General features: G+C 41.5%; 1 protein-coding gene across 6 annotated transcripts in view; it reads left to right on the top strand.

Moving 5' to 3' along the window:
- Positions 1 to 14131, top strand: part of LOC118448342 (kin of IRRE-like protein 3) — an 87177-nt gene that overhangs the window by 67139 nt on the left and 5907 nt on the right. For 5 of the 6 annotated variants that reach the window (XM_085662979.1, XM_035881486.2, XM_035881484.2 and 2 more), the window contains 8 exons: positions 4052 to 4235; positions 5215 to 5350; positions 6713 to 6921; positions 10904 to 11173; positions 11808 to 11916; positions 12108 to 12294; positions 13179 to 13317; positions 13722 to 13909. In XM_085662979.1, the coding sequence (XP_085519105.1) occupies positions 4061 to 4235; positions 5215 to 5350; positions 6713 to 6921; positions 10904 to 11173; positions 11808 to 11916; positions 12108 to 12294; positions 13179 to 13317; positions 13722 to 13909 (1413 nt within the window). In that variant the 5' untranslated portion in view covers positions 4052 to 4060. Of the gene's footprint in view, positions 1 to 4051; positions 4236 to 5214; positions 5351 to 6712; positions 6922 to 10903; positions 11174 to 11807; positions 11917 to 12107; positions 12295 to 13178; positions 13318 to 13721; positions 13926 to 14131 lie in introns of all 6 variants that reach the window. The other variant, XM_085662982.1, reaches the window with a different exon arrangement.

Below are 14131 nucleotides of genomic sequence, written 5' to 3' on the forward strand. Positions count from 1 at the left end.
GGCTTTTCGCAGTGGATGATTCTGAAACGAGATCGGCTTCGAAAGCCTCAAGATTTATGCTACCCACGATCTCTCGTTATTTCTTTGGCCGAGCGTATTCTCTCTATTTCTCTTTTCTCTTTTCCCTTTCTTTTTTCTTTTCTCAACGATAATGAATATTCATAAAAGATACAAATAATTAACGAGACAATTCTAAAGAATTGACGAAAGATGGATTAGACGCGTCCCGGTAACGTATTAAATTTGATCAATTTCCGAGAACGGTGGATATTCTCTAACGAGAGATCCAAGGTTTCTCTAACGAATAAGACGAGCACGAGTCGACGTGCCTTTATTTCGTCGTAGTTCGAGAGGAGATCCAAAGCGTAATCTTTACGCTTTATATTCGGTTCACGTGCTTTCATCTTGTAGGCGGACTCGGGGAGATCTTCAAAACTAGAATGCCAAGTAGAAGTTTCAACATTTCGACGAGGCTTTGGAAGAATGTCTCTCTGTAGAACAGGGATTTCTCTTATCGAGTCCTATTCCTTTATTCCTCTTGGCATTAGCGGCCTTGCAATTTCATCACGTCATATCGATTATAAAGTCGAACGGGATCGATTTTAGCGATAGGGTCAACATAGAGAGAGAGAGAGAGAGAGAGAGAGCGCGTAAGACAATTTCGATGAAAAAACGTTTAAATCACTGTTGTCCAAAAGTTATGTAACTTTTCCTTCTTAAAATTGCAGATTCAGGCAAGCGGCTAAATAAATGATTCTACGTAGGTACGTGGACAAAAATTTCGCACAACTTATAATCTTTTTCAAACGCCGCTCGCATATAAATTGATAAATATATTTTATCTTATTAGTATAATGTACCGATCCAAGATTTTGTCTTTTTTCGCGAGAAAACGTGTAACGAACACCACGAGCACTTTACGAAAGAGCAGAGGGAGCTCTCTCTCTCTCTCTCTCTCTCTCTCTCTCAAAGAAGCTCTCTTAGAAAAGCTCTCTCGGAGAACAGAGCGAATAACTTTAGGAAGACGGACGTATGTGGGGTCGTTCTCAATGGATTACGAAAAAGCATTCCTTCCACTTTGCTACGTTTGCGTGCTTCGTCTTTCGCCCATGAAGGCTCCTCGTAAAAGGAACTATGTCCTCTGTCTTTTACCGTCTCCATTCCGATTAGTTACCTTTCGCTATTCTCCTACGTGTCTACATTTTCGCTTATACCTCTCCGTACAAATTTTTTATAATCTCTAAGCTCACTGAACTTTGCCGTTTCTCCGAGATCGACTAAGCCATTAGAATAATTATACTCTCTGAAGGATTTTCACTCTGAAAGTCGCTACTACTCTAGTCGAGCAACCTCGAATCTTATCGAACTAGATTTTCACGAGTACGAATGTAGCGAGAAGACAGCGTCGAGAATTTAAAACTTTACGACTCGACGCGGTTCGCGAACTTGCCGAAGGTACTCCATTTGGTTTCCAATCGAAGAAAAAGAGAGATGGTGAGAGCTGAAAGAGGAAAAGGGTGCGAGACAAAGTTCAAACTATCGATCTAAGTCGTGCGATCTATTTCGTTGGCTCTCGAAGAGATTGCTACTGCGTTTGCATTACTTGGTTTCGCGTTATCAGGGTTAAAGGTCCGGAGAGAGAGAGGGGGGGGGGGAGAAGCATGCATCCTGGACGTTTGCTTCTCCAGTCGTTTTCCGTATTCCCTCGTTCACCATAGCTCTCTCTCTCTCTCTCTCTCACTTTCTAACTTACTCCATCTCGTCGATGTGTGTGGATGCGTGCTATGTGATTGTGGAGAGAAAGCGCATGTAGTGGTGAGAAAACCAGTGGGGTGTGTCTGCGGGTGCATTACGCTGATTGCTGGTCGTGGCCTCTCTAGAGAACGAAGAGGAACGAGTGAGCAAGCGAACAAGCGCGAGAGAGAGAGGGAGAGAGAGAGAGAGAGACAGAGAGAAATAGAGGAAGTCGAAGGAAGCAAGAGGATAGAGAAAACGCCACGAAAAGCGACGAGTACGAGTAAGAAAGAGAATAAGGGCCCTTCCTGTTAAGTAAGTGAACGATCGTACTTGCCCTTTCCTTCTTCCCTCTTTCCCTTCCTCCCCCCTCTCTCTATTTCTCTCTTTATCTCTCGCTTCGTCTCACGTAAAAGCGTGCCCGGATTTTAATCCTTTAAATGAATGACTGTGACTTCCCTGCTCTCGACTTCCTCATCTACGTCGAGCTAGGCGAAAGAAAAAGAACGAGAGAGAGAGAGAGAGAGAGAGAGAAAGGGATAGTAACATTTGCGATGCACCGAGCGTACCTCTTATGGACGCTATACCGATTTCTCTATTGTCAACTCTCGGCGAAGCGTTGTACGCGTACGAATTCTCTTACGAATTGATGATCGTCGTCCGAAACATTAGAATGAATTCGATGAAGGGGAAAAGCTACGCTTACTACTGCGCGAAGGAGTCAAACAAACACTCGAATAACTCGCGTTTCGTAATTTTGCTAGAGAGTTCGATGCACTTTGCTCTCGACGTCGATGATGCCGTATCGTACTCTTTTATATAGCAAGTATAAAAATGCTAATGTAAACATATATAACCTAGCAAGCAGGTAAGTGATCCCGTTCGAACCGTCGAGCATCTAGGGGAAAAGCAACTCATTATTCTCGTCCTGAGAGTGCCCCTTCTTCATCTGCGCGCAAATAATCATCACGAGGATTTCCCATTGTATTATTGTGTCTGCCGACGAGTGATAAACCGTACGCTCCGTAGGGAACTCTACGTCGTCGTTGTCGTCGTACCGACATGATGGAATCCGACAATAACCGAGCTTTTTACTTCCAACATTCTGCCAATCCTTTTCTCTTCGTTAAAAGTTACTCATACGACTAAATCTAAACAAAAATCTTTATTATATCTCGGATAAATATTGCAGAGAGGAAAAAATATTGAGGCTTTAAAAATCTATAGAAATTTTCTGATTAAAGTTTCGTCCTTAAAACGATATATATACATAATGTCTCTGATGGAGTTTCATCACGGAATGAACGTATTTTAAAGCCATCATCTCGATATCGAGAACCACTCGCTCATCGATCTCTCGCTCGTTCTTTACCCGCAAAAAGTTGTCGAATTTAGAGGGGTTCTATCCGACATGACACGGTCACGACGAGAACGTAAACGCAAGCGGCTTATGTGTATATCCTCTCGATAACTCGTCGAGCATATAGGTAGAGAGGAAGCGACGAGTCCGATTATATGGGAACTCGGCAAAATTGATCCTTGAATTACGGCCACATTATGACTACGAAACTTGCTAAGGCCGCACTTTCCTACTTCGAAGCGAATTAATCTGCGAGAAAGAAGAGGGTTAGTGGAAGAGACGAGAGAGAGAGAGAGAGAGAGAGAGAGAGGTGGGGTAGAACCAATGATTCATTTTGAGGAAAATGCGTTGCTATCAACGGGACGAGAGAGAGAGTGTGTCCCAGAGAATTCTGGTTACGCTTAATGATCAACGAACGCTACTTCTCGTCGATTACAACGAAGATACTTCCCTTGTTAAATGCTGACGGCGCACCAGTTACCACTTCTCTCCGAAATATATTATTCCTGATAACGTAAACGTACGGTAATAACGCGACAATGTACGACGCGGTTTTTGCTCGACTTTACCAATGGCGTATAGTCTCTGGCGATGTTTTTCGTGCGAAAACCCACACGGATTTCCGAATGTAACTCTTTAGTAAAAGCTGAATTTATGATGCGCTCTCCCCCCGCCCCCTAACTCTTTCATTTATTCCCTCGGTTATTCTTTTTTTTTTCTACGTTACGTTGGTTCGATCGAAACATTGAAATTGATGGATCGTTGGCGAGAAAAAGCGATTGATGAGAGTTGTATTTACTCATCGTACTGGTATTGTTTGTCGAAAAAGAATATATTTCCAGATAAGATAAACAGGTATCTTGGGAAATGAAATGCTGACATTGATGAAAAAATCGATCCGTCGAGTGTCATAAGGATCGTAACGTTTTAAAGTTTTATACTCGTACGTGTTCCCAGCCAATCGGAATGCACCTGAAGAAGTACGAGTGGGTGGGCTCACCGGACATGGGAGACTGCTCGCTTTGGGTCAGGTCAGCCACCTTGGAATTCGACGATGGTTTGTGGCAATGCCAAGTCACTGCCAGTGATTTCACGACGCAAGACGCTTTAGCATCGGATCAAGCTAGGCTGGTTGTCAGGGGTAAGTTTCCTTTTAGAGAATAATACGAAAATAAAGTTCGAAGGAAAGAAAAGGCATGATCGATTTTAACCGAGGAACGATCAACTAAGCGCACGCACTTCCTAGGGTCATAAATCAGAGTCCGATGCAGCTCGATCGAGGATCGATTTAGATGAATTTTTTAATTCCAGCTAAATAATGCCCGAGGAAATTTCAAATGCGCTGCCCCTTGATCTAAGCTAATATTTGCGAAATAAATGAAACGCTGAAAATTTTCATTTAATTGCCGAAGTACTGATTAAATCCGTGCTGATTTTTATGTCGTTCGGAAAAACAAATCGTTATAAGTATGTAAACTTTCATTGATTGCTTTTATCGACGATATTATTTCTCTCCGAAAAATAACAATCCATTTTATAACGTGCATGGTGAAACAATAACTCGTTACGTCCGGTCGGTCGACGTTGATTGGAATTAACGATTTAACAAACGTAATTATAAGCTCGCAAATAATTCCGTTGATGTTTTTTTTTTCTTACGAAACAATTTGCCAACGAAACGTAGCTGTCTGAGAAAATCATATTCTGAATATGATATTCTCAATAAAAATGTATCCAAAACAACATCGTACTTGAAACGAACGTTCGCATTCTCTCTCTCTCTCTCTCTCTCTCTCTCTCTAACGCGAGAACGATCAAGAGCAAAGTGGATAAACATAACGTAATAATAACAAGGCAACGTACAATATCCGTGCCACATGAACGAGCAGTAGGTACGAGTGAGATAGAGAGAGAGAGAGAGAGAGAGAGAGAGAGAGAGAAGAGAGATTGAGAGCGATAGGCGAACGGATATTCTGCATGCTGCGCAGAGAACAGATATGGTGCATTCGCATGCACGTACGCACGCACGCACGCACTCACTCACTCACGTACGCATATAACTATCCACAGGAATCTAGCCACGTACGGCGAATTAATCCGCGCTAATTTTCTCGTTCCAGTCAGCCCTCGGCGACCGCAGATAGAGTACGACAACCATCCTATTTTACCTGGCAGCAACGTGACAGCCCGAGCAGGTGAGATCGCTACGCTCACTTGCAGAGCGCGGTATGGGAATCCTCCGCCTCTAATTAAATGGTTCGTAATTGTTGCACGTAGATTTCATATTACTTAATTCATTACAATCGATCTCTCGGTCTTCCCTTCCTCGCTCCCTTTTTCTCTCTCTCTAACTGTTATTCTTTATCAGTTTCTTTTCCCTTGGTTTCTTCTGTCTCATTAAACATCATTTTTGACTTTACTCGCATGTACTTATATCGTTTTTAATTATCGTTGACGCCGATATGCTTTTTTCACTTTTCTCAGCCCCGTTAAATTATTTCCGATTACAATAACGGCGTACAGAAATAATATTTTTTTTTTTTAAAAAAAGAAGTCCGATTAAACCGTTGCCATCAATTCTTTTCTCTCTCTCTCTCTCTCTCTCTCTCTTTCTCTTCTCGCTTGTCAATTTTCCCTTCGAGAAAATTTTGCGACGTAATGCATCGAGAATCTCGTCGATGCCAGTGCACGCTCTTCATGAATAATCATGATCCATTCTGCATCGTATCTGGCCGAAGTTAAGGAGCTCGAAGGTGCATCCAGTCTTTGTACATGTTCTCCCTCTCTCTCTCTCTCTCTATAGGGGAGAAGGCTTACATCTACATCTGTGTGAACGGGCAAAGATATTTATTCGTTCGTTGCTTCAGAACGATCGCAAATGGTCTATCAAAAATTTACGTTGCTCGATTTTAGAGCAATATATTTCATCGAATAAAAGATAAAAAGAATCAAAGATAAAAAAGGAAGAAAAAAGGGGGTGTTCAATCGTGATATATATATATATTTTTTTTTTATATAGATAAATAACATTTCTCTAGATAAGCCAAACGTATTTGATTAAATCGAGGATCGTCGATTCCTGTTACAAATTCAATACCAGATTCCTAGACGAGATAGCTGTCTTGCCAGCTCCTCTCACTCTGGGAATTAGCTTAATTGACATGGCTGCATACGTGCAATGTCCAGGATGTGTGTATGCGTTAATATAATTAACACGAAGAGAGAGAGAGAGAGAGAGAGAGAGAGAGAGAGAATTGAAATTCAATTTAAATTTTGACGCACATTAAAAGATTAAAAAGCTAGCTTAGAATAACGTACATATATAACCGTATCGAAAGTTCCTTATGGTTGTGTTACCGTTCGAAACACTTTGGATCTCGAGAGAGCTTTCCAAGAAGAGATAAACGCAGAGAGGTTATTCATAGTCGACATACCGAGATACTGAGAAAAAAAAGAAGCAAGAGTAGTGACATGCCTATAAAGCGTGAGGGTGAGAAAGAAAGGAGAGAGAGAGAGAGAGAGAGAGGGAGGAAGCGTGCGATCGTCGGATCGTACCCTCGCGCAGTGTTGTTACAGAACGTCATTGGAAATGCAAATTTTCGGGGAAAATGCGCGTAGGTACGTCGGCGAGACGGAGATCAGGACGCTGAGGCCTCAGGTAAACTCGACGGAACTAGATAATCCCCGTACTTGGGAGACCTACAGTGTTTGCGAGATTTTGGCGGAGCGGTCACGTTACGGAGCGCCGATCCGATGCGTCGCCATTCATCCTGCTTACGCCAATCCCACCATGTCCTCCAGCACCGAAGTGAGATTCGACGTTAAATGTGAGTATACCTTATTTCTCTAGAATCCATATCGTAGGTAGGATATCTATTCTCTTCGTAGATTAATCTAAAATAAACGTCTCAAGATCGTTGCCTTTATTCTTGTTTGCACATCCGAATCGGTAGCATTGCCCCCCCATCCCAGCAATTCTCTTCGCATTAACGTTGATCTACGTGTAACCTTCGAAATAGCCCCAAATGCGTTAACGTCAGCCAGGGTGGAAAGCAGTCAGATTTCGGAATCACTCGAGCGTAAAACGTTCCCCTGTTGCGCTTTACGTCTCCGTGGAATGAATGTAAATTTTAGCATAATCGTAAATCACGTTAACAGGGTGTGCCGTGGAAGAACGAATATGGGGACAATGCCGTCGTTCGTTGGTAAATGGATAAAGCGAAAAGGGGGTTAATCTTGTTAAACGAAAGAAAACGAAAGATCGGTAGGATTAAATTCGTCGTTCTTTCCTTTCTCTAGGATTTTCTTCGATTTCTTTTTCAAATATTACGTATAATCCTTTAGATACGTTGAATAATATACGCGTATTTCAAGTCAATCCAAATATAGTCACGATCGAATTTAGATCGATACCGATCGTAACTCGATGATATTTGCCCCTATATTTTTTTTTTCTTTATCGCACTCTCCGATCGGGCTCATAAAATGACAATTAAGTATCGATGAAAGGAGAAAATATTTTCGCATCCTTTTTATTAGGAAATTATTAGGAATGAATATGAGGTAGGACCGAACAAAATAGGATTTCTTCGAAACATGCAATTCTCAGGGACGTACTTTAATTAGTTCGTTTATACAACGAAATCGGACTAGACCAAAAGAAAAATATACATTTTTCGTATAGATTTCATAATTCGTACGCGCTTGGTCGCGTTTATTTTAAATGCGATGAAGTCTTAGAAATAATGTGCACCGTGGTCAGCGGCGCGAGATTAAGCTCGGGGTTTTTTATCTTTCTCTATCTCCCTTTTCAATTTTTCCTTCTTTTCTATACGACCACGGCAGCCATAGAGAATGCATAATGAAGGAAAAAGAGGAAAGAAGGAGGAGGAAGTACGTGACGTATGCAGTACCTTCGTTCTCATCGTCAGCACGACAACGTGCGTCATGATTTCTTGGCCTTTGGTATTATAATACATATGTATAATGAAACTCGAAATGCTGCCACGCGCAAGGAGAAAAATCTTCTCCCTTTTTCCTCCCCATCAAAGCGCGCGCGCGAATTTTAGCCGCGTCATCGAAATCGTTGTTCTCTTTCTTTCGCGACTAATCGGCAGGAATCGATTCCAATGCAAAGTCGAACAATCGAGTCGCTATTAATTCGTTTTAGATGACCTCCGTTCCAAATTCTCCAAGTCAAGCGAATCGACATTTTCTTCTTTAAAAAGAACTAAGCGATCTCCAATTACTTCGCATGGGTCGTAAAAAAAAATTCGGCCGATCTCGCAGTTTTTCGATCGCAATCCATTCCGCTGTTTGAAATTCTTCCGTAGATATAAAAAAGATCCTCAACGTTTTGACAACGGAACAAGAGAAAATTCGACTTATCTCGCCATAACTCGAGCTATAGTATAAGTACATCTATATGTACGCGAGGAGGAAGGCTACGTACGCTTATATTGATTACGAGCATTAGCCGAGCGGGACTTTTTAGAGCAAATTGAAAAGTTTGCCTCAAAGCACAGATATATTCCGTGCCGATGGTACTTCGATCGAGAATTCAACGAGTATAGGTATTTGTATGCACGGGCGCGGGCGCGGGCAAGGCCGCTTATATGTGTCGCGTGTCTCTCGTCACCCACAGCGTCATTTCAGGTGCTCACCGAGCGAGTGTCAGAGTTAGAGGGAGATGGAGAAAGGGAGAAAAAGTGTAAAAACGCGAGAGAGAAGGAAGGGAAAGGATGCAGCTGATTCGAATGGGTCAACGGGTGTTCATTCGCGCGTATTTCTGGCTAGTCGTTCTTTGTCGATGCTTCAAACGACTTTACACCGCTATACTATACGTAGTAAACTTACGATACATATATGGGCGAAACGAAGAACCGTGAGAATGGACGGTTTTCTATCGAGGAAAAGCAATAATACCGTGAGCTACGATTAGTTCGTGTAAAACGAATCTTCGCTCTGCCGATCAAAATCATTTTGCTACCAAGAGAAAAAGCGATATGATGTATCTCGATTAAGTCCTCTTTTATTATTTTACTTTTCTCACTTAATTTTATACTTTTCCTTTGACATTTACATCATGCATAGGATATAATAGAATATATTATAAACTCTGCGTGGTCTTAATAAAATATCTTTCGAGCCTTTTGATTAATCGATGAAATCTAAGTGATGAATTCAACGTGAGACAGTATCGCGGTGAATTTTATTCCGTTTTCCGTCGTAGTTAAAGAAAACGAATCGATTATTCATGTATTCCTTTCATTTCAATAACGTCTTCGATTCCGACGTATCGAAAATTTATTCGATGGATTTTCTTATGCAAGAAATTGTGTATCGCTTCGAAAAACAACGCGGGACCCGTTCCAGTGGATTTCAGCTAAGAATTTACCTGTTAGATTAAGAAAGATATTAAGTTATAATTGTCTAGCGGGGAGTCTTTGACATTCGGAAATCATTTATACTTCCGGTGCTGGTCAGCACACTAGAACCTCTCGATGTGTATGCCGTGGGTGCAGTTTTCGAGATCGCATCTGGGGCGAAAAACTTCAGCAAGCTTTCACTCGTCCATATTTCGTAGTCGTTCTTGAGTAAACTTTGAATCGGTCGGTATGGTAATAGCGTTTTAGTTTCCGAGATTTTTCACGGTAGCTACGATTGAATAAAAGATTTTTCGATCGATCGATACTTCGTTACCGAAACAACGTTGTGAAACAACGCAACGCGTTTAAATAAATTTCCCTACTAACCTTTACGGCGGAAATAACGAAATCAATTCTGATTATTTTATCTTCATATTTTCCTAATGCACATTTCTACGATTTCTCTCTGGAATTTGTTAAAAATCAAATATCGATATATTATAATTAAAAATGGCCATGAGAGAAAACTTTTTTATCTTATGAATCATAATCATTCTGTCGCGAATGCGACAGGCGCGCATATACGTATTCGAACGAACGCACGAGAGTCAATATACGAGAATACGTTTATGGACCATGGCTATGGTAAAAGAGGAAGGAGGTTAATAGAGAGAGAGAGAGAGAGAGAGAGAGAGAGAGAGAGAGAGAAAGAGAAGCGGAGAGAGAACGCAGCAGAAATTGTGAATGGGTCAGCGGGTGTCCATTCGCGCGTATTTCGAAATCATTGTTACGTGAAATGAACAGCTGCGTGGTAGGTATGCGCATCCAAATGAAAATCGTGATTCGATTTTTATATCTCTTATTTTTTATCTTTTCCTCGATCTCTCTTTGAAAATTTTTGCAAACTTTTAAAGAATCAATTAATAATAGTTGTATCCCTCTCGACGACGTAAATACTTACCCTAGTAAGTACCCGGACGTACACCTATAATATAAGGATCCTTAGACGAAGCAAGGAACGGACATCTTTCATTTCCGGTTTGACCGAGACTCTCGCGAACCCGTCAGAGCGTATATCTGGGACGATGACGTTTCTCCCAGAAGTCGGTCACAAGTTTCATTAACGCGTTTGCCTGACCGATCGGAAATTGTAATCGTCGCCGCGAATAATGGAGCGATTGGGAACGCGATGCTTTGTATCTCTATTAAAATACCAAGCTTCACTAAAACGGGAACGAAAGAAGCTCGCTCGTCTATCGATTAATGTCACAGTCGTAGCAGGTCGCGTTAAAAGGAGATGATATCGTTGATACATCTTGTTTTATCAAACAATTTTCTTATGCATTGTTATCAATTTGATCGTTAAGAATACTCTTCCCTTCTTAAATTTGTGTTCCTTATATAAAAACAGTTGGACTAATGAAACTTGTTGTTTATTTAGACGCACCGGAAACACGATTGGTGGGCGTGCCAAACGGTCAGTTGGAAGAAGGACGAGATAAATTAGAAATAAGGTGTCTGGCCGATGCAAATCCACCGGCTTCGATAATTTGGAGGCGTACGAAGAGTCTTAGCGTCACCGATATCGCCAGCATCGGGGAGACTCTTTTGTTCTCGCCAGTTTATAGAAACCATGCGGCCGAGTACATCTGCGAAGCAACCAACACTGAGGGTGAAAGTAGCCCTGTCAGGGTACAAGTGTCTGTAAATTGTGAGCACGTTTTCTCGTTATTCTTTTCTTCTTTTCCTTCTTTTTCTACAAAAATAGCTGGATAAATAAAAGTAGAAAGAAAAATGACTAACTACTAGGCATCGATCGTTCTTACTCGGGACGTTATTAATGGCGAAACTTAATCAACCGCACTCGTACCGTCGCTTACGTTCGTTTCCTTTACGATAACGCGGCGGCGGCGGCGGCGGCGGCGGCATCTTCCACGAGGAAGCTCTTGAGTGGTTCGCGCTATAACCTTCGAAAGTAAATAATGTTCGCCATTTTGGTACATAAAGGAGAGAGCTTATTGTGCTTTATAAACGAGAAGGAGCTCCACTGAATTACGCTACCATCTTTTTACTTCGTATCTCTTTCTCTATTACCTTACAATTTTTATTTTTCACGTATTTATATACCACGCCTTAATAGTCCTTTCCTTATCTAATGTTTAAACAAAACTACTAATGGAGTCCGTTGGATTCGGGGAGATGTTTTAAAAGCACGATTCGTGGTCTCTCAAATGCAAACGGTGTAGACCGTTTGCCGTGACAACGAGCATCGTATGCTCGAGAGAACGGCGCTTGTTTTGTTACTCATGAATAAGATATCAAAGGATCGATCGCTTTCGACGCAGATCCACCGACTATCAGCTCGGTCGGCCCGGAATGGTTGACTACGGCACTGCTTTATTCCGGTGCATCGTTCGAGTGTCACGCCGACGCAATGCCACCGGCTGAATACAGGTGAGACTACGTATGATTTATGTTAATTAGCTCTCTCTCTCTCTCTCTCTCCTCTCTCTCTCTCTCTCTCTAATCGCTCCTTTCGCGACTTACTATGTTCGCCTGCTTTTCTTTTTTGTTTTTGATCGAATAAGACGATTCTAGATCGATGATAGATTTAAATCGATGACACATACATTTTTTGAATTTAGATGGGCCCAAATCTTCCCCGACAATCGAATGCCAATAGAATGTGGAACCGGTCAAAGATTGATCCTCACGAACGTGACTTACGAGCAACAAGGCCAGTACATATGTCTAGCCTCGAACAAGATCAATGGACACGTCAGGGAGGTTAAAAGCGACCCAGTGTCTTTGCAAGTGGTTGGTGCACCCAGGGTAAGATATATACGCACGCAGCAGAAGTACACGTTGATGTTGCCCCGTTGCACCGAGGGGACTATCAATTCTAATTTCACCGAAGCGTGTACCCTCAAGGTCTGGTAGAAAATGACTGTATCGTGTGACGTATCGATCCTACGTGACATGCATCGAAGCAAAAGGTTTCGCATAAAATAAGTTCGATAGTTTTCTTTTTCCCAATTAACCATTAAAATACCCTATTAATACCCCGAGACTCGAACGACAGATTAAAGGAGAAAAGAAAACTGGCTAGTTAGATTATACTTTCTATTGCTAAATTCATCGGACATTCGCATGCAGTCAACTTTATACGGATCGCTGCCTAGGCAAAGCTTCGATTTCCGCTTCATTTAATATTCAATCGATGCGTTGCAACGCTAAAATTCAACAGGGTCAGTCATACATATAAACCTATATTTCATTCAAACCAATTCCGCTCGTTTTTCTTTCTTTTTTTCTTCTCTCTCTCTCTCTCTCTCTCTCTCTCTCTCTCTCTCTCTCTCTCTCTCTCTCTCTCTTATTTTTACGTTTCCCTGTTTTTTTCTTCCATTTTTCGAGTTGCCTCTCTGAATACCAATGTGAAACTAAATAAGACAACGATATTACGTACGTGCGTAGGCAGTAATGGCGATCGTACTAATTACAGTAAGAAAAATAACTAGGGTCGACGCAAGAGTAAATTTTCTTTAGGGAAATTTAAAAACGCCAAGGAATGCCGTTTATATCTATCTATACGTTTAACGAACGATTCGGTCGACGCAAGTCGAGAAACGCACCTCGTTCTCCTTCCGCCTGGTTTGCTATCTCGACATTCGAATATCGGAAATTTGAAAAGCACTTTACGTTCGATCGTCTCGTAGGTGGTGAAGCCAGCGATCACGGAGAAGTTCGTCGTAGCAGCGACGGAAGGCAGCCCGGCGAGATTAGAGATCAGACTCTGTTCCAATCCAAAGCCTCGTCTCGTTGCATGGGAATGGGGCGACATCAGACTCTACGCCGGTTAGACAGCTTTCTACTTCGATCTACCCTCTTTTCAATTATTCCAATCTTTCGTTTGCCTAATTTCTTTTTTTACCTAATGTACCGTATATCACGTATTATCTATTTCTTCTCGTTTCAGTCTTCGTTTATTATTGAACTTTTTAAAGAATCGTCTTTTCTTGATAATATTTATTATAATCGTTTCTTGCGTTTAAAGTTTAACGCTTATTATTTCGATTATAAATCGGCGGTCCGTATCCAAAATATATCCTACCTGACCGAGCCAGAGCTGGGTAAAATGTTCAACGCACAATCGTACGTACATTATTTTAGCCAGAATTGGTCGGTAAACTTTGTTCCTGAGATTTATTTTCTCAAACATTTGATTTCCCATTGATGCGCGCGATACGTTTTATCCACAGGCGAGGTTTTAGAAGCTCGTTATCGTGCTCTGGATTTAGAGCCACTGACGTCCGAAGACTGTTACGTAGCGATTTTGGAACTTACCAGTACGGTTAAGGAGGATCAAAGACTATATCATGTTATCGTAGAGAATGATCGTGGAAGCGACCGCAGAGCTTTAATGTTAAGGGTCGACGAACCAGGCCAGGTAATTATTATTCACGGTACGTTGTTAATTCTCGAATATGTGACACGTATTAATTCAGACTTTTGCCAAAAGTCAATTTATTTTGGCAAAAGTCATTTATTACGTACGATTAATTGTTATTAAATCGCGAACCATCGAAGAACAAAGACGTTCCTCGATCGTTCGTCGAACGAAAGAAAGGTCGCTTTAACGTATTTTCAATCCTTCCTTTGCGATTAATGC

Source organism: Vespa mandarinia, chromosome 20 (genome assembly GCF_050613455.1).
Source record: "Vespa mandarinia isolate Hongniang chromosome 20, ASM5061345v1, whole genome shotgun sequence".
Lineage (NCBI taxonomy): Eukaryota > Metazoa > Arthropoda > Insecta > Hymenoptera > Vespidae > Vespa > Vespa mandarinia.